We start from the raw sequence: 21,708 nt of genomic DNA on the forward strand, positions 1-21,708 counted from the left end.
ATAGCGCTCACGTCTCCACTACTCTTTCCAGGCTCCCATAGCCGATAATCTCGCCTCCAACTCTTGGGCTTTATCCTCAGTCAAGGCTCCCACCTGATCCTCGGTTGACCTCATACAAACCTCTTCTTCCTCTTTATCATGATACCGACGTCCATCACTAAGAGCCTATGCTGTGTCGCGAGGGTCTCACCCGATATAACCTTGCAATCCTTGCATAGGAAAAGATGAGAGGAGAGAAAAAAGGAAAATGGTGCAACTGAATCCCCTAATTTAAGGCACTAATAATAGATTATATATAAATTGTAAGAAATCCTTGTTTAGGCGGGTAATATACAAAATTAAGATAATTTTGGTAAGTAAGTTTCAAATATTATATATGAACGAAAAAATCTCATATTAGTAGCTTTCCAAATGTTATCCCTGATATTAGTGTTTAGTCACAATTTAAAAAGATATTAAACTTTAGTCGTTCTATTTAATTGCGGGTATATTTTGGACAAAAGTATCCTTAACACATTGAACAACTCCGGTAATCGTTACTAGATTTCAAATATTTTACAAGTAAAACTCCAGCATAATGTAATGAAGTTCAAAAAACTCTCTACATTGAAATTTAAAATTCACGGTACTGTATTTTAGAGCTGTTAAAGGTAAAATTTCTAGCAAACTATACTAAAATTCAAATATTTATAGGTTCAAACCCCCAGTAATAATTACAGGGGTTTGAATCCTTTCACGTTGTTTTCATATATTTGATCGCATTTTCAAATGCATTAGCAACGTTGCCATCGCTCCGACTAAATTGATATTTGCCCCAATTAACAACTCAACAATTGATACTTGAGTTTGAAGCCCCATGAATGATTTTATATCAGCGCCTAAAAGTGGCTACGCCAACATATTTTTTCCCAGAATTCTTTGGAATATTATGGTTGGAGAAGATTGGTTGCCAAAGATTAAAAAAATATGAAAAGAAAATAAAAACAAATTAAGGAAAAAATACAATCAATAGTCTATCTACGACGCCGTTCTATTCCTTCATATTGTAAAATTTCTGAGCCCCATCACTTTATCACTCGCCCTCTCTTTTTTCTCCTCTCAAACAACCAAAGCTCAATGCGTATCTTCAATAGCTCTTCCCACTCTTCCAAGAAGGTAAGAAAACCTTTTTTTCTTATGAGTATCCTCAGTAGCTCTTTTTCTTTTGCTTGTTTTGGTAATACTAAAAAAAGAATGGCAATGGAAGCAGGAGAAGGAGGAAAAAGAATGGTTAGGAGCAAGTTTCAAGGCTGAGAATTTTATACCGGGTATAGTAATTGGTTTCATTCTTGGGTTGTTGTTGGATTTGTCTAAGCCTTCCAAAAATACAACTAACACTTTGAAGAAGACAAGTCATTTGTTGAGCAGAAATCAACCTGAAAAGATTTTGGCCCCACCTAAACCTGATGATGAAGACCTCAAAATGGTTTGCTTTTATTTTCAGTTAAATTTTGGTACTATTTTTTGTTTCTTCATTTAAGGTGGAGGGTTTTTTTTACTTCCATCTGTACATTTTTTGATAATTCTTTGGGGTTTGTAATATGACTTATACTGAAAGGACAAAAATAAATATTAGTAAAACAAGGGAATGCAAAGTGGATTAAAAAAAAAAATAGGCATATGAAAGGATTGATTAGAAATTAGTTTTTAAGAGGATTAGTCACTCCCTTAAAGAAAAAGTAGTACTCCCTCCGTTATGTGAACCTGTTTGACTGGACACGGAGTTTAAGAAAAAATAAAACTTTTGGAATTTGTGGTCCTAAACAATTCAAAAAGGGTCCCAAAGTATTTGTGTGGTTATAAACTAAGTTGTTCGGACTCGGGTGCAGGTGTCCGATACGAGTGCGGATCTAGAGGTCAGATCCTTCATTATCTAAATTTTAAGATTTTGGGATATGGATCCTGATACGGATACGGGTACGGAGATTCGGCTAAAAATAATTCAAATATTTAAAAATAGTGTTATAAAAATATGTCTAACTTATGAGACATTATGTGAAAAACTTATAAGGTATTCCGAGAAGGAGAAAATATTGATCAAGAGGAGAATCCAAGAAGGAGACAAAAGGAAATGTACTAACATAAAAAATTCTATACACAAGGTATTCCATTTTCTTCAATTTCACCCTAGCTTTTATTTTGATTTCATAAATCATAGTATCTGTCCCGAATTTCTCTGTCGATTTTGGTCAAAGTGCCCAAAATCGGTTGACCCACACCCACGTCGTGTCGACACGGGTACGGCATCGAAAGTGAAGAGTCCGAGCAACTTAGGTTATAAAAGCTTCTCATTAAGGGTAGAATTGTAAGTTTAAGCAAAATTATTTCCAAATTTAGAAAGGGGTCATTCTTTTTGGAACGGACCAAAAAGGAAATAAGTTCACATAAACTGGAACGGAGGTAGTAGTATTTATTTCCAAAGTTTGTACAGTAATTTTTTTTGTTAGCATATTCTGGTAACTCTTGCTTTGGTCCTCATATTGCAAAAGCTAACTAGATATGTAAAACCTGTTTGGTGATACAAGTGGAAATCCCTTAGTGATCAGAATGCTGTTTCACTGTATTTTAGTATTAGTTGACTTTTGAGGATATAAATATTCAGGCAAACTCGTTGCTTGTGAATTCTTTCTGCAACAGTGAATTTCCAGGCTCTGGAGATATGTTAATTATTAGATGCCCCTATAAAAATTTGTTGCCTTATTAACTGTTGCCGAGTTGGATGAATCTTCATTTCGTGATGCCTAGCTATAGAGATGCTTCCTTTAGTGTCAAAGTTGTTGCTTAGGCTGCTTGGAAAATTAATAGGGAGCATGTACATTTTTGAGGGGTTGAAAATTGGCATCTTCATCAAACACTTAGCCCGGAAAGTAAATTGAACACAATTTAACTCCTACCTAGTGTTGCTTTTTCTTTTTGACATGTGATTTTGGCTGCCAACTAGTGGGAGTGAGAGATGAGTGGCGCAAAACAAAATTGGCATTCATGAAAATAGTTTTCCTAAACGAGAAACTGAGAAACTACTGTATACTCCTATTTTGTGTTTCCTTATCTTGAAAATGCTGGAATCCAGTTTTCTTTTCCCTTTAATTTGTTTGTGTTGGTACTGTATTCCTTTTTTTTTTTTTTAAAGTTACTGTATTGCATATTGAACAGTTTGGTACTTGATCCTCTCTCTCTCTCTCTCTCTCTCTCTCTCTCTCTCTCTCTCTCTCTCTCTCTCTCTCTCTCTCTCTCTCACACACACACACACACACACACTGAAAAATAAATAAAAAAGTCAAAAGGGTAAAAGAAGCTGATACGGGATGCTTGTCATCAATGTAACATATATAGTGAATAGTGATAGTATATAATTAATTGTCTCTAGGTTGAATGGATTCTTTTTTTGAGAATGATAACATTTTATAAAATATAAAACAGCACAAAGTTTGTGCTGCTAAAAGTGACAGAATACATCCCCAAAAAGGTAAAATAATCCCCCCACTACAAAAAGCTTACAAGGATTCTATGATATCAAGTATGGAGTCACAATCATTTACAGGGCATTCTTTACACCAAAAAAGAAAGAGTACTAAACAGTTCATTTTGATTTTCTGAATGGAGTTGCTAACATTCTCAAAACATCCGGAGTTACTCTCGTTCCAGACTGACCACCAAATGCAGGCTGGGATCTTCTGTCACCATTTCTTCTGTCTGACTCCACCTGTCACACCAGCCCAGCATCTACATGATGGATTCTACATAATGCTATTTCCTGACCTTGAGAAATTTAATGGCAGGTATTAGTTGTCAGACAAGACCTGAAAATGGCACAAGGAAAAATTGCATCTCAGTGTGCTCGTAAGAAACCTCTAGCATTTTGATGTTTCAATCCTTCCATATTTTGCAAGCTTCTCATAATATTTTCATGGTCTTTGTCACATTTTGATGTTTTAATTGAACAATGCAGATGCTGCTACTGGCATGTATGCAGAACTTATGCAAAGGTATCTCTACATGGATTATGCTCTATTATTGAGAACAATCAAATGCTTTAAAACTGAGCGGTCATTTTCCTTAGAAGGGACGAGCAGAACTTTATAAAATAGTTTTAGAATACACCAACTGCGTTGCCTCTTAAGCTCCTTGCTGGTGATGTGCAGCTACAAACTTCATTTCAGTGTTGTTATTAATCTTGGAAATTTAATGTCTTGAGATCCTACTTACCTGAGGAACTTTGTTTCATTAGATGGAAAAACTACAATATGTGCTGGCCCTCTGCAAGCCCCATAGAATATCTGATCCAAATTACACATTTCTACTCCGGAAGTGCTTACCTTGCAGCTCTGCTTTCTGTCTACTGTAGATGCACACGCCTTCTCAATTTCATCCCTCATCATGTTTTCTGGTTATGCATGTCAATAAACGAAAATACGACAATCTTTTGATGGTTTAAATATTCTTCACCTTTAGAGCTGTGTAGTTCTGAACAAGTATCTAAGAAAGCATTTGGCCTTTAACAACCTGAAGGCCCCATTTCTTTTGCATATTACCAGTTTTTTTTTTCCCTTCCTTTTTTCACTATAAAGATATGAAGTGGCATTATTTGATAATTTATTGGAAGAATCACCTGATGCAGTGATCGATATCTTTTGAGGCAATGGGAACAGTGTGGACAGCCCAAAATAGTCGTTACATGCAAGAATCAGCAAGAAATGTAAGCAGGTGATCCTAATCTATGTTTCTCTGCCCTTGGACATCACCAACGTCCATACCTACTTGTGAAGAATGTGTCATGTGCGTTGAAGAATGATTGACACTGTTTTATATGCTCGGAAAATGTCCTATTAGGAACAAGTTGAAGGAAGCAGCTGAGAACATTGGTCTTCCAACTTTTGTAGTTGCTGATGCGGGACGTACACAGGTATCCTTCCCAAGGAATAATGTAAGATGATACTTATGTGAAATATACAAAAAGTATATTGAGAACATGTCGAAGAGGCTAGCCTTAGCACATTAGTAGAGTTTCTCTTGGTAACACTTTCTTCACAATTTTAAAGCAGGGAAATAATCTCTTCATAAATGGGGAAGGCTGCATACAGTATGCATCCCACTTTCCACCTACCTCCGCGATAGTCGGGGAGCACTTCATGCACGATAGCTCTTTTATTCAACATGTAGAGATAACTGTGAGATATAGAGAAGAGAAGTTGTTTCAAACTACCTACAATCTCTTGGAGTTTAATGTGGAAATAACTAAGAACCAAACATAAATAGAATGAAATGATCCGTATGGGCGGTATCAACTACGTTAGGAGTTAGAATTAAAATTTAGTTGTTGGTATTACATTTACGTCAGGTCCTGTGTTTGTTAGGAGACTTTTTGTCTGGTTGATACTTGTATATTCTTGTAGGGAAAAATGTAGATTAGTGAATTTCTAGTTTTAACTTTTAAAGCACTTCCAAGTTGCATCAAAGGACAAACTGGTGTTGGAATGTATTAAACATGAATAGAGCAGAATAGATACCGATGGTTTACATAATTGATCCTAACTAATTTGGGATTAGGCATAATTGATTGATCCGCTGAGAACATCTGAATATTACAAGGATATGCTGTAGTATCTATGCTTGTTGACTGCATTCAGTTGCAGAAAGAACATTTTAGGCATGTGATCTCATCCTTCGCATCACAGAAGAACATGAGTTCGTCATAATGTTGGTTAAGTAGTAAACCTGGAGACCTTGTTTGTTGAGTACCTTGCATTAAAAGAGCGTTTTTCATTCTCTTTTCTTTTCTTTTTTTCTTTTTTTCTTTTTTCTTTTTTCTAGTTGGCTAAATGGTTCTCTTGCGTGGAAGCTAATACCTATTTTCTAAGATTTTACTGCTTCAGGGCTGATGGATAGCTTCCTGCTTGTTTATTATGCATTTGACAGTTCCTGTAACATGCTTATGTTTTTCGGGATTTTGTATGACGCAGGTTGCATCAGGTTCAAGGACAGTTCTTGCAGTTGGACCAGGTATACTTCTTATCTGTTTGCTGCATTCGTATTGTTTTTCTTGGTTATCTTCTATTACTAGTATACTATGTGGCTCTACTTCTGCAGTTCTGTTGCTGTTTTCAAGATATACTTTAGTTTCTGGTACTGGATTTATATTCCATCTTTATGTATCTATCAGAGTCGATATGTAAGCTTTAAAGCCCAAGTATGCTGATAATCAGGTTTCATCTATGTAGAATGCGAAAAGGAGCCGTGGAGCAACTGTAAAGTTGTCTCAGTGTGACCTGTAGGTCACGGGTTCGGGCCGTGGAAGTAGCCACTAATAATTGCATTACTGTAGGTTGTCTACATCACACCCCTATGGGTGCGGCCCTTTCCCTAATCCTGCGGGATGCTTTGTGCACCGGGCTGCTCATTTATGTAGAATGCTCACTTTTGACTAGCCAGTTGTATGGCACTCAGACTAAACCGCCGCATATCCTAACCACTGTTGTTTACACTTTACAGTTGTCAGATCTCTTTGAGAATTGTCCCCAGATCATCATTTGCTCTTTTCATAAAAAGTGAAATGTTTAAATTCCATTAAATCCATTGCTTAAAAGGAATTTTTTTTCTGGAAAACAACCTTTTTAAGGATGTTAAGAAACCATTTCAAGATGTAGAAACAATGGTGCCTGGGAATATCTACTAACAATCCTATGGAAGGGAAGAAATTTTTTGCACCTTTCGAACAAATCAAATATGAATTCTGTAATTCTTGAGGGATACTCTTGGTGCGCTATGGCCGTTTTGTGAATGATATGCCTTCCGTAGCATGCTGGCTTGGTTGATGTTTGCGCACGACTTCTACTCAAATCTGTTTGATGTTATGCTCGCAACTAATTTTATAATTGAGCAGGAAGCAAGTCAGCTGTAGATTCAGTGACTGGAAAGCAGCGTCTCCTTTGATGATATTGATAGCTTCTATTGTAACATGTCTCATATTTGATCGGGTGGATCTGCAACAACTTTTGATGCATGTGTCACAGAAGAGATGCCATAGTTCCATATTAGGAATTGATAGATGTGCTAAGATCAATATAGGTCACTTAGTATTATTCTCTTCTAGGCACTAGTTTCAGGTCATATTTTAGTTTTATGGGATGCATTTCGTAAACTTGTTCTTGCCTTTCAGTTTCATTTTGTATGTATATGTCACTGGTCCATATTGTTGTTGACACTCGGCATTTAATACTGAAAGACAGTTCATGTATCTTAGAAGGTACTATTAATCATTTAGTTGTTCTCATTTCTCCTTTATGATCTGTGATTATATTGTGAATGTTTTTTGTTCCTGAGGTATTCAATCTCCTTTTAATGAGCGTATGTCAGGTGATACATTCATCGGAGAAGTAGAGAAAGGAATAGTGATGAACTTCACTACCATTTTATGAATTTCACTTTTAGCCCGAGCCAAAAATTATTTACATTCGGTAGTCGAAAGTGTATAAAATTTATATAATTTTTGCATATATCATACATAATGTTTATATATACAAAAAATATATATTTTTCGGCTATTATTTTGAGAGTGGTTATGCGGTGTCATTTTCTCTTTTATGAACTATTGTCCTCGGGAACGGGATGGAATAATTTTAGCGGGACGGGACGGGATGAAAACTTAAAGGGATAAGGGAGTCCAGGCCTTATTCGGGTAGGGATAAACGAGACGACCTGTTAGGCCCGTCCCATTCCACTAACTAACGGGATAGGACGCGGGTCCTTAGTGGGCTTATTTTAAATTTATTTTAATATTTAAGTACTAAAAGTTATAAAAGCTTTTTTAAATTGGCAACGGCTAGTTTTTTAAAGTTGGCATCGGCTAATTTTTTAATGGACTTAAACTTAATAAAATACGGTGAAAGGCCAAATATACCCCTGTACTTTCGAAAATGGTCAAAAAATACTCATCGTTATACTATTGGGCTATATATACCCTTCCCGTCATACTTTGGAACAAATATACCCTTATTTTGGATGGAGTGCCACGTGTCAGCACTAGATGAAAACGACCCATTTCTTTTTTTACCCGATCCGTTTTTAAAAACCCACCACCCGACCCGTTTTAAAATTCAATTTTTTTAAAGCATATATTTTGTAAAAACTGAATTTTTTTTTGTAAAAACTGAAAAAAAAAATTAAAAAAAATTTGCAAAATATATATTTTTAAGTCTTTTCAGTTTTTTTAAAGTATTTTTTTTGTAAAACTAAAAAAAAATATTTTTTTAAAAAATACTTTAAAAACTGAAAAATATATATTCTGTAAAAACTGAAAAAAAAAGGAATTTGCAAAATATATATTTTTAAGTCTTTTCAATTTTTTTAAAGTATTCTTTTTGTAAAAACTGAAAAAAATTATTTTTTTTTAAAAACTGAAATAAACAAAGACTCTCCTAAAGCAGTGGACTACATATGCATTAATTTTAAAAAAATAAAAATATTTTGCATTTTTTTCTTCTGTTTTTACAAAAAAAAATATTTTAAAAAATTGAAAAATATATTTTTTGAAAAATCTTTTTTTTTTTCCAGTTTTTACAGAATATATATTTTTCAGTTTTTAAAGTATTTTTAAAAAAAATATTTTTTTTTCAGTTTTTACGAAAAACATAATTTAAAAAATCTGAAATGACTTAAAAATATATATTTTGCAAATTCTTTTTTTTTTTTCCAGTTTTTACAAAAAGAAATTTCAGTTTTTACAAAATATATGCTTTAAAAAAACTAAATTTTAAAACGAGTCGGGTGATGGATTTTTTAAAACGGATCGGATAAAAAAAAAGAAATGGGTCGTTTTCATCTGGTGCTCACACGTGGCACTCCATCCAAAATAAGTGTATATTTATTCCAAAGTATGACGGGAAGGGTATATATAGCTCAATAGTATAACGAGGGGTATTTTTAGACCATTTTCGAAAATACAGGGGTATATTTGGCCCTTTGCCGAATAAAATATAAAGAAGCTAAGTAAGAAATTATAAAATATTAAAAGAAAAGACTTGTAGCAAAATATTTTATTTAATATAAAATAGTTGTAAGTTAATAAAATCTCAAAGTATGAAGTAACTAAGTAAGACAATTCATAAAATTCAAGGCTAAAGCCTTTTTGTTTATTTAATAGAAATATTAAATTTTACGCACAAAACAAGTCTTTTGAAGAGCACCTAATCTATATAGCCACATTCTAGGAAGGGTTCTGTTTGAAGTAGGCCTCTAAGTAGCTAATTACAAATTATAATATTAATATATGTACTCTCCTGTATAGCTTCTTTTTAACTGTCGTATAATATTAGTGGGAATCTCCTCTGGATTTGGCAATGTCGTCTGATGTCCATGAGTTCCATGTTGTCGTCACTTCCAGTGCAAAGTGTCTCATTGTACTCTTCTATTTCCTTATTGGTTAATTCTTTTGTGAACTAAATTTTCTTCTTTTTACATTAATCAAATCTCTGAATAAGGCGGAAATCTCTAGGCTGTCTTCCACTAATGAATATTAGTGGTCCCCGACTTAAAATCTTGATGCGCTAAAAACACTCTCCGAAGCTACTGATGATGCTTGAATAGCTAGTACATCTCGAGCCATTCTTGAAGTGTTGGAAATGCCTTGACACGCTCCCTTTACAATGCTAAAAGCTGCTCTTTGTCTTCTTTGTCTTTAATAGATTTCAATCCTTGATTAAAATAAACATAAGTTCATTTTCAACACCAGTAGAATCAAGACCTATTAACTCCCTCTATACCTTCTCACACTTCATCTTCTTCTAGCCTTAGAAGTTGTAGAAGGATGTATACTTTCTGGAGTTGCCTTGTTTTTATACTTATCAAACATTAGTTTGGCATGAACATATATGCTAGCTACGCAATCTTTGACAGTTGAATTTTCAGTTTCTGAAAATTGTGAATTCTCATAAATTTTACGAACAAGTCTCTTTGCACCTTTTAATTTTAAAGATGAGTTAAGTATAGTAGAATTTAAATAAATTGGGGAATAGAAAAAAATACTTTTTAAATTTATTATTTCTTCAACGGCCAGTGCGTTGTCATTATTTTTCTAATACTTAGCAAATACAACAGAAATTTCACAAATTTACTGTGGCATTTGTGAAATAGCATGATAATATATATATATATATATATAAAATTTATATGATAATAATTTTTTTCTAAAAAATTAGTAAGCTTATGGATTTCATCCAATCAAACTTGATAATTTGATCAGCACGGTTAGCATTATGTGCATTAAATACTATTTGAATAGGCAATTGATAGACATAAGAAACTTTAGCATTTCGTAAGTAGAATTCCACCTGGTACAAACATCTTTTGTAAATTTTCTATATGGAAATTCAACATATGCACATCGATCTTTATATTAACTAAAATACAATATGATTGTGCCTACAATATTATTAGCACGAAAAATATAGGCACAATCATATTATATTTTAGCACAGAATCAGAAAATAAATAAATACCATCTTTTACAATCAAATCAAAAATATGACGCACATCTAACATGAAAAATTGGTCATTAAGTGGGCGAACTCTAACTTTTAAGCCATTTGCTGCAGTAGTGTTAGCAGAAGTATTATCTAATATGATAGTTAAAACTTTGTCAGTTAGACCATAAAATTGAACATTTTCTAGAACCGTAGATGCAATATATGCTTAGTGTATTTTAGATCAACAAATTTATAACAAATACTACCTTTTTGCATGTTCCAGTTATGATCAATCCAATGACATATAACAATTAAATAATCATTGTCATTAGGACAATGACCTATATCAGAAGTAATAGACACTTTACAATCTAAGTGATAAAATACACAATGTATATACTGAAGATATTCACTTTGAAATTTTAAAAACATCATTTTTAACTGTGATTTTAGGAAAATTTTGAAAAGCAAGATTATTACTCTTGTATATAATGCACAAAAGTGGGGTAAGAAGAAAAAGTAAAAGGTAAGCCACAGACATCGACCATTTTTGCTATATTTTTGTGTTTTATGTCTTTATTATAAGAACGTTTTATACCACCAATACTAGCATTAAAATGTTGTTGGATTTAATTAAAAACCCCGCCAAATTCAGTAGGAACACCAGAATCGCTGATAGGATGCAGTTTAATTATCATGTACAAATTAAACTATTATCTCAATAGTTGAATGAGGAAACATTGTTGCATAACACAATAAACAAAAACTATTGTGCATAAATCATAAAACAACAACAACAACAACAACAACATACCTAGTATTATCCCACACTGTGGGGTCTGGGGAGGGTAGTATGTACGCATACCTTACCCCTACCTTGTGAGGATAGAGAGGTTGTTTCCAATAGACCATCGGCTCAGGAAAGCATAGTACCACATTAATGGAAAAATACACAAGAAGGGCCAAGCAGAAAAGAAACAACAAGACAGTAAGGTGATCAACAATGAAAGAAAATAACGGCTAGTCATAAAAACCCACTACCAATAGAAAGCGAGACTGCATGCCAATACTAGTGTTATGAATACTCTAAACTACCTACTCTACTACCCTAATCCTCGACCTTCATACCTTCTTATCAAGGGTTATGTCCTCGGTCAGCTGAAGTTGCGTCATGTCTTGCCTAATCACCTCTCCCCACCTCTTCTTTGGCCTACATCTACCTCTCAGTTGGCCGTTAAATGTCAACCTCTCACACCTCCTCACCGGGGCGTCTATGCTCATCCTCTTCACATGACCAAACCATATAAGCCGCGCTTCCTGCATCTTGTCCTCAGTAGGGACCACACCCACCTTGTTGCGAATAATCGCATTTCTGATCCTATCTAACCTGGTGTGCCCGCACATCCATATCAACATCCTTATCTCAGCTACCTTCATCTTCTGGACATGCGCGATCTTGACTGGCCAACACTCAGCCCCATACAACATCGTAGGTCTGACTACCACTCTGTAGAACTTACCCTTTAAGTTTCAGTGGTACCTTCTTGTCACACAAAATACCAGAAGCGAGTCTCCATTTCATCCATCATGCCCTAATATGATGTGTAAAATCTTCATCAATCTCCCCATCCCCCTGAATAATAGACCCAAGGTACTTAAAACTCCCTCTCCTAGGGATGACCTGCGATTCCAGCTACACCTCCCCTTTCCCTCCTTGAGTCTCGCCACTGAACTTACACTCCAAGTATTTTGTCTTGGTCCTGCTCAATTTGAAACCTTTAGATTCCAGGGTCTGCCTCTATACCTCTGATTGCGCATTCATACCGTCTCGCGACTCGTCAATCAATACAATATTATCTGCAAATAGCATGCACCATGACACCTCCCCTTGGATGTGGCGCAACAAAAAAGGGCTGAGTGCCGACCCCTGATGCAACCCCATCATAACCGAAAAATGGTTTGAGTCCCCACTCACCGTCCTCACTCGGGTCTTTACCCTATCATACATGTCCTTAATCAACTTAACGTAGGCAACAAGTATACCTCTAGCCTCCAAACATCTCCACAAAACCTCCCTTGGTACTTTATCGTACGCCTTTTCTAAGTCGATGAACACCATATGCAAGTCCTTCTTTCTCTCCCTATAATGCTATATCAATCTCCTAACAAGGTGGATGGATTCTATAGTCGAACGCCCCGGTATAAACCCAAACTGGTTCTCAGAAATATACATGTCACGCCCCAAAACTAAGAAGCGTGACCGATGCTCAATAGAGTTAACCCGACCGTGCAAGCCTGTTAGATTTCATTCTACCCAAACTCATCCACGAATAGAGATAATACATATTTTCATTAGTTAGACGAAAATGTGTTCATATCTACAATACCAATTCATTTCTAATAGTTTCATCATTTTTAAAGTCTCAAATGGACTAGTAATACAACCACAACATAACATAGTTTGTCTTTCCCCAGCACCAATACACAACCCATACTATGTCTACAGAGCCTCTATAGATAAAGAAGAGTACAATGATAATGCCAGCAATAAGGCCCCGGCTATACCCCAAACCGAATACATAAAGTACAAAAGATACATGACCCCGAGATGAAGTGGGGCTCACCAAGTCAGCTGGGAAGAAGGTGTATTGCTATCACTGATCAATATCTACTGCTGTGGAATCACCTGCATCCATTTAAAGATGCAACGCCCCTGACAAAAGGGACGTTAGTACCGTCGAATAGCACTAGTATGTATAACTAAACACCCTCTCAATAGAATGAAAAATAATACAAACAAGATTATCATAATATCAATGAAAGCCTTAATCAACATCAAACCTCAATTTAGGATGAAGACAGTGTTCAAAATTAATTTCCATATCTCACATTGGGAGATTTTTAGTATCGATATACCATTGTCCACAATACCATTATTCACAAAACCAGTACCACCGTACTCTTAGCACGGAGTCCGATCACGACTCGATCGGCTAGGCTATCTAATCAGAGACATCAACCACAATTTCTCTCAATATCAATACCACCGTCTTTAATACGGAGTCCGATCACGACCCAATCGGTTAGGCTGTCCATTAGGGACATCGATCATAATTACAATTTTAATTATAATTTCCAGCACAATCACCACCATATGTGCGGCATGGTGTCCGATCACGACCCAACTGACTAGGCTATCTTATTTGAGACATCAACCTTTTTATATCAATCATCGCATTTCATATTACTTTCACATCTTTTCATTTTATTGGCACTAATGGCCATAATTATAAGATCATTCTTAGCATGTTGGCCATATTCAATATTTCATGCTCACCTTATCAATTTCAAATATCATTATCATCATCAACAACAAATACAATTCAAATCAAGGTGTGTAGTACACATGTGAGCAATTTAGAGTCTAAGGCACATAGAGATATTTCATAAAATTTGGCATAATAGCCTTCATTTGAACTTGACTTAAACTCGAAACATTATTAATGCACAACCCATATTTTTACACATCCTCAATTGGTAACATAACATGAATAAAGCATTTGGAATGCTTGTTGAACATATATCTTTCAATCCAATCGTACTCGGAATAGCCAGTTTCATAATGAATCACTCGGGACTTACATAATTTACATGAATATCGTGGGATTCAATCCTAAGAGAAGAGTTTAGCCAACATACATCACTTGAGCTTCCTTATACTCTAAATATTCCGTAATTCTTAGCAACTTCAATCTATTTTAGAAATATAATAAATTGAACTAAAATTAGGAAGATGATCATGGTTCTAGCTCACTTGAGTATTTTATCAAACACTAGGTGTGCATAAGGTTTCAAGGTCCTTTTTATGAAGGATTCCATCATCCCACAACCCAATCTTTACCATTTTAGCTCAACAATATTCCTACACCCTTTGATAATACATGCATGTAAAATAAACAACCCTCATGCCCAAATATTATCTTGTTAATTATCCATTCCTACACAAAATTCGAAATTGAGGGTTAGGGTGTAGAATCTTACCTCTAGGATGAAGACCTAGTGAGTTTCCCTCCTTAATCTCCCAAAACTTGAGCAAGAATTGAAGAACAATTATTGAAGAATACCTTCTCACTCTAGGGCACTCTATCTCACTCTAAAGTATCAGATTATTGCTCAAAAATGACCCAAAGAGTGTATGTAACGAAATAGGGCCAGGTTTTAAAAACCCAAAAATGGAGCTCTGAAACAAGGTATGCGATCGCATAACCGATATGCGGACCACATATCGGTCGCATAGTTGGTTACAAAATAGCCAAAAGAATTATCTGTGTATGCGGTCACTATGCGGTCCGCATAACTGTTATGCGATCGCATAATGCACCGCATAATAGTTATACGGTCGCATAGTCGACCGCATAGCTGCTGCCAGATTTGGCCCACTCCTGCTCACTTCTGCGGCCATTATGCGGCCCGCAGAGTGATTATGAGGTCGCATAATAGACCGCATAAACGTGCTTTTCCGCCAACAATTTTCCTTTACTTTCCGGTACTTTGTTCAACCCAAAAAGTCTGAGTCTGGTACATTGTTCTACAATCCTCAAACACGTAAGCCTAGTCCGGCACCATGAAATATTATTTTCTTTGCAAATTTTATCGGGCTTTACACTTAAGTACTTCAAAATTTTTCGGGGTGTTATAATATACACTCCTCCTCGCCCTTAGCTCTACCATTCTCTCCCATACTTTCATAGTATGGCTAAGCAGCTTGATACCCCGATAGTTATTGCAATTTTGGATATCACCCTTGTTCTTGTATACAGGAACCATCGTGCTCCACCTCCACTCTTCGGGCATCTTTTTCGTTCTAAAAATAACATTAAGTAATCTAGTGAGCCACTCCAAGCCCGGTGCAATAAGCTATCGCTATGCGCGGGGTCTAAAAAAGGGCCGGACCACAAAGGTCTATTGTACGCAGCCTTACCCTGCATATATATCTACAAGAGATTATTGTTTCCACGACTTGAACCCGTAACCTCCTGATCACATGACAACAACTTAATGAATTTCGCCAAGGCTCCCTTCATTGTGAATAAATCGTAGTGAGAAGAAAAGGGGGATCGAAAGATCGTATAATGATAATAATTTGTTAAAAGATTATCCTTTAGAGACAGAACCAAGAAATGGTTCGTAAACATTGTACACCAGACAAAGTTATTGACTCTAATATGCTTCTAGTAATTACGCTTACATCTATACTTTGAAATACTTGTCAAAACAAAATATCAAAAAATAAATGTACTACTCACAATTGAATTCAACTATGCGACAGACTTCAAAATAGGAATATTTTACACAGAATAACTATATGCTTATTCAGTGCCCAAAATTTGCCAAGCCACCTTGTTTTTCCCTTTCATTTCTGTTATCCTTTTCTTCTTTATACTTCTCATGCATGAAAAGGGTGCTAAAGTGCTAATAAAAGCTCCAAACTCATAAGTTATATATATATATATATATATATATATATATATATATATATATATATATATATATATATATATGAGGAATCGTACATAAAACACAAATTGTGTGGTAACATTTCTTCATTCTCATAAAACTTTCTGAGTTATATATCTTGCCTCAATTGGCAAACAAAACTTTTTCTCCAGCCACCACCCTACAACTTTGTCTTAAGTTGAAAGACTTCGAGGTTCGAAGAAAAAGAAGAAACATGGTGGCAACAAGATTGTAATACTTCTCAAATCTATAAAAGTTTCAAGACATGTTAAATATAGATTATAATTTTTAAAATCTTAAATTATACTTCTATTATGGATTTAAACTCTTGTGATTGATTTTTTAGTTACTTCTCTATTTATAAATAATTGGATATACAATTAGAAAAATATTAATAATTTTAATATTATTAATTATTAAAAGCAGGTATAACTAAATACTACTTAAGTAAAAAAAAAAAAGAAAAAAAGAAAAAATAGAGAAGCACATGCCAAGCTAAGCCCATAAAGGGCTGTTGGACCAAACAAAATAGCCTTACAAGAGGCGTAAATAGCCTTAGAAGAACTAGACAGAATTAACAGAGTCAGCGAAATTCACGCATGCAATGAAAATTCTAGGGTTCTTTACAAATCACTAATTCTTGAACTCAGGTATATAAAATTCCCTATTGTCAATTATCCTAAGGTAGTGGTGGGTAAGAATTGAATAGTTAATTCCCTTCTTTCTATGTATCAACAGTAAAGTTTCGTATTTAGGTGCGAAACTTTAAAATTAATTAAAATGCACTGGTTATTGTAGAATCGATTGTTTGACTGGTGTCAATCGGACTCGGGCTTATGTATTGGCTCGAAAAGTTTTGAGGTGGGTTGATATAACCCTTTACTAAAGTAGTTTAACTCACAAAAGCATACATACAAGGTGTTTGGTTAATTGCTAAAAAGAGTTTATATTTACTTAATTAGAGCAAGTGAGTACCTATTAACTTAGAATTGTTCTAGCAAAAGTTTAGATGATTTATTATGATATATGTGCATAAATTTTCAGATTTTTGTGTTATTCTTGTATGCCATTTTCATGTTGAAAATTTATGAAGAAGCAAGAATCTTTAAAAATACTTTTGAATGTTTATTTCATTCTTATATCATGCTTTACATTTAAGGATACCAACATGAGTATGTATAGGATGTTCCAGAAAAGATCTAGACTTGAAAAGTAACAAGAAGAAGTTTTAGAAAGAAAAGCTTTTTGGGAGTATCCTTTATTCTGAGAAAGGGTCATCGTTCAGGCCGAGGGTCCTATTCAAGGCATTGACTTCCTAAAACTACTTGTACCAAAGTAGGGAGAACACGAGCCGAGGGTCTCATTGCTGAGAATTTACTTAGCCAGGCTAAGGTATGATACATGAGCGCTGAGAACCATGAAGCGAGTGGCACCTCGTGGATTGGGCCTATTCGATCAGGTTGGGATCGAACCCTTGCCGATCACACAGTGACTAAGATAGAAATAGGTCAGGATAGTTGGAACTCCCAAAGTATAAAGTGAAGTATTGTTTTTATAAGAAAGAAAAAGAAAAGAATTTTTTTTAGAATTGTTCTTATAAGCTTTATGTTTTACATGCATTTAGAATCTTTGATTATAATGTATATGTTATTAAAGTTTCGTCCCATGTCGTTGAGACTCACTGAGTACAATGGATGGTACTGACGTTCTCTTTGGGAACCTACGTTGGTCTGCGGTACAACGTAGGAATCGGTTTTGCAGGCGAGCAGGCTACAGGTTAGGACTCCCCTCACTTCCAGTGCTATTGGTGAGCTCCACTTTTGTTCGTGGAGTACTCATTTGAGTCGTCATTATTTAGCTATTTCTTTTTTTACTTAGAGAACTGGCTAGAAAATCTCATGTCCTGAGCAGTGCATCAATTTATCAGTAGAGGCTTCATACACAGAGTCGGTGGGTTAAGATTTAGTTGTTTTTGATAATAACTTAGCAGTATTTCATTAGTTACTACGAATAAAGTTTTGGAGTTGGTTTATTTCAGATATTTAAATTAGTTAAAAGTATTTGGTTACAGTATTGCCTTGTGGCATATAAAGTTTGAAGTTATAATAGATTTGATAAGCGCAGATAGTTCTCTTAGTCATGTTTAGTGATCGGGTGCCGGTCCCGGCTTGTTCAAAAAATGGGTCTTCACAAACTTGGTATCAGAGCTTCGGGTTTATGGAGTCCTAGGGGTCTATGAAGCCGTGTTAGTAGAGTCTTATTTATGGATATGAAGTGCGCCATACTTATAAATAGGAGGCTACAAGCATTTAGGAAAAGTCTTATTTTTTTCATAAGTCTCATTTTTTTCATACTTTAGATCGTGCAGTAGAGCCTACCTCTAAGAAATTATTTAATGTATTCGTTTCTCCAAAACTTGCAGAAATGGCTCGTACTCGCAACTCTGACACCGACACTCAGGATGCTGCTCAAGAAACTATTGCTGCTACTGTGGCTCAAGGTAGAACTAAGAAGGCTTCAATTCAGAAAAGGACGGTTAAATCCACAAAGGGGGTTCAAGTACCCCGAGTTGAACATGAAGAAGGGGTGGAGCATGATGATCCAGCACCTCAGGATCCAGTGCCGCCCCCAATAGCAGCTCCGGATCAGACAACTATATCTCCAGAGGTGGGTCAGATGTTTAATGTTGTCAATAGTGCTATGGAGATGTTTAAAGCCTTCATGGCCAACCAGAACGAGAGAAGAGATGAGATTCCACCTCAATCAAATAGACAAAATAATTCTGAGTCCTCAAGAGTGAATGAATTTTTAAAGTTGAGTCCTTCATTGTTCCAAGGTTCTATAGCTGATGAACATCCAATGTTGTGGCTGGAGGGTATCAAGAAAGCCCTCCGAGCGATGAAGGCATTTGATAATGAAGTTGTGGAGCTGGCTGCCTACCAACTTAGAGATGTGGTTGGTGCTTGGTTTGAGATGTGGGAAAAGGAAAGAGATGAAGATGATGGTCTGCCTACTTGGGAAGAATTTGAAGAGGCCTTTATGGCTAACTTTATCCCGGAAGAGGATAGGGAAGCTAAGGCTACAAAGTTCGAACAACTCAAGCAAGGGAATAAAAGTGTACAAGAGTACTACATGGAATTCATAAGGTTGGCTAAGCATAATCCTCACATGGTTAAGACAGAAAAAGTAAAGATTCGCAGGTTTGTTGGCAGTTTGGCTTACCACATTAAGGATACGACATCAGCTGCAGCGATAGGAATGATAGATTTCTCCTATGTTGTGGGATTTTAGAAAAAGACAGACAACAAAGGAGAGAAGAAAAAGAGCATAATAAGAAAGCCCGGACATCGGGCAGGTTTAATGGTACATCAAGCGGAGGTGGAAGGTTTCCTCCAATAAGGAGTCATTAGCACCAGGCCAGTCCAGTCATCAGTCAGGTGGTGGGTTTTCCTTCAGATATACTCAGAGTTATGGAAACCAGTCTCACCAGAATCAAAATTTTAGGACATCATCCTCACATAGCCAGAGTCATGTTGAGCAACATTCACAACAACAAGGTCTTTGTGGAACATGTAAGCAGCAACATTCAGGTCGGTGCAAGATCGGGTTTCATGGTTGCTATCATTGTGGAGATGTTGGTCATATAAAGGCCAACTGCCCAAAGTTGCGACGTAATTTCAGTGGGGGATCAACTCGTCCTTCTAGTTCCTCAGCTACTGCAGCTGCACCACCTCAGGCTCGTGGTTCTCATAATCAGACTAGGCATGGGGCAGGAAGATGTGCAGAACGAGTTACTCAGGGAGGGGGACAACCCTGTTTATTTGCTACACTTGATCGTCAGAGTGCAGAGGCATCTGCAGATGTTATTACAGGTATACTTCTAGTCTGCTCACATAATGCTTATGCCATAATTGATCCAGGTTCAACGTTTTCGTACGTGACTCCATACTTTGCAATTAACCTCGGGCTAGAACCTGAAGAGCTTAGTGAGCCATTCCTAGTATCTACTCCAGTTGGCGAGTCAATGAAAGTCACAAGAGTCTATAGAGGTTGTATAGTTTCAGTCCAAGGTCGCAACACCGAGGCCGATCTCATAGAGTTAGAAATGGTGGATTTCGATATGATCATGGGTATGGATTGGTTATCTTCTTGCTATGCCATATTAGATTGTCGTGCCAAGTTAGTCCGATTTCAATTTCCAAATGAAGAAGTCTTAGAGTGGAAGGGTAGTTCAGCATCGCTTGTAGGTAAGTTTATTTCTTACCTTAAGGCACACCGAATGATCAGTAAGGGGTGTCTCTCCTATTTGGCTTATATTATTAATCCAGAATCAGACCCACCAGCTCTTCAGTCTGTGCCACTTGTTAGAGAATTTCCAGAAATTTTCCCAGATGACCTTCCCGGACTTCCTCCCGAAAGAATCATAGACTTTGGCATTGATCTCATGCCAGGCACTCAGCCCATATCTATACCTCCTTATAAGATGGCTCCAGCAGAACTAAATAAGTTGAGAGAACAGTTGAAATACCTCATTGACGAGGGCTTCATCAGGCTGAGTATTTCACCGTGGGGTGCCCAGGTCGTGTTTGTCAAGAAGAAAGATGGGTCTCTTAGAATGTGCGTTGACTATCGGCAGTTGAATAAAGTTACCATTAAGAACAAGTACCCACTGCCAAGAATTGATGATTTATTTGATCAACTTCAGGGTGCAAAGTACTTTTCAAAAATAGATTTGAGGTCGGGGTACCATCAGTTGAGAATCAGAGAAGAGGATATATCTAAAACAGCTTTTAGAACTCGCTACGGGCACTATAAATTTCTAGTAATGTCCTTCGGGTTGACAAATGCTCCAGCTGCATTCATGGACCTCCTGAATAGAGTTTTCAAGCCATTCCTTGATACCTTTATTATCGTGTTTATAGACGGTATTTTGGTATACTCTAAGAGCAAGGATGAGCATGCAGACCACCTCTGGATAGCCTTGCAGACCTTAAAGGAGAATGAGCTTTATGCCAAGTTTTCAAAATGTGAGTTCTGGTTGCAGTCAGTGGCATTCTTAGGCCACGTGGTATCTAGTGAAGGCATAAAAATAGACCCTTAGAAGACAGAAGCAGTCAAGAATAGGCCAAGGCCTGCAACGCCAACCGAAATCAGAAGTTTCTTGGGGTTAGCTGGCTACTATAGAAGGTTTGTAGAGAGATTTTCCTCACTTGCAGCTCCATTAACTAAGTTGACTCAGAAAGCAGTTAAGTTCCAATGGTCAGACGATTGTGAGCAGAGTTTTCAAGAGTTAGAGAAGAGGCTGACCACTACACCTATGTTAACCTTGCCGACAGGTTCGGGTGGGTTCACGGTGTATTGTGATGCCTCCAGAGTGGGTCATGGTTGTGTTCTTATGCAAGATGGAAAAGTTATTGCTTATGCTTCCAGGCAGTTAAAGAATCATGAGAAGAACTACCCTACACACGACTTGGAGCTTGCATCAGTGGTGTTTGCGTTAAAGATATGGCGACACTACCTTTATGGCGAGCATTCTGAAGTGTTTGCATATCACAAAAGCCTCCAGTACATTTTCAAGCAGAAAGAATTAAATTTGAGACAGAGAAGGTGGCTCGAGCTATTGAAGGATTATGACATCAATATCTTTTATCACTCCAGCAAAGCTAATGTGGTAGCAGATGCACTTAGTAGG

General features: G+C 36.4%; 1 protein-coding gene and 1 long non-coding RNA gene across 3 annotated transcripts; both read left to right on the top strand.

The window, feature by feature from the left end:
* Positions 1-848: 848 nt before the first annotated feature.
* Positions 849-7,320, top strand: LOC104118467 (uncharacterized). Of its 2 annotated transcripts, none has more exons than XM_009629701.4 (8): positions 849-1,155; positions 1,250-1,465; positions 3,819-3,879; positions 3,989-4,025; positions 4,658-4,735; positions 4,870-4,942; positions 6,000-6,039; positions 6,920-7,320. In XM_009629701.4, the coding sequence occupies exons 1-8, from the start codon at positions 1,117-1,119 to the stop codon at positions 6,967-6,969; spliced, it is 594 nt and encodes a 197-aa protein (XP_009627996.1). In that variant the 5' UTR covers positions 849-1,116; the 3' UTR covers positions 6,970-7,320. The 2 variants fall into 2 exon arrangements, with proteins under 2 accessions (XP_009627996.1, XP_018633869.1); XM_018778353.3 differs by lacking the exon at positions 6,920-7,320 and adding an exon at positions 6,127-6,353 and having other exon boundaries at positions 1,000-1,155.
* Positions 7,321-16,592: 9,272 nt separating this feature from the next.
* On the top strand, positions 16,593-18,098 carry LOC138896685 (uncharacterized). Its single transcript, XR_011410076.1, has 3 exons — positions 16,593-16,666; positions 16,815-16,877; positions 17,763-18,098. It is a non-coding gene; the product is annotated as an uncharacterized lncRNA (long non-coding RNA).
* Positions 18,099-21,708: the final 3,610 nt, after the last annotated feature.

This window comes from Nicotiana tomentosiformis, chromosome 8 (assembly GCF_000390325.3).
Source record: "Nicotiana tomentosiformis chromosome 8, ASM39032v3, whole genome shotgun sequence".
Classification (NCBI taxonomy): domain Eukaryota; kingdom Viridiplantae; phylum Streptophyta; class Magnoliopsida; order Solanales; family Solanaceae; genus Nicotiana; species Nicotiana tomentosiformis.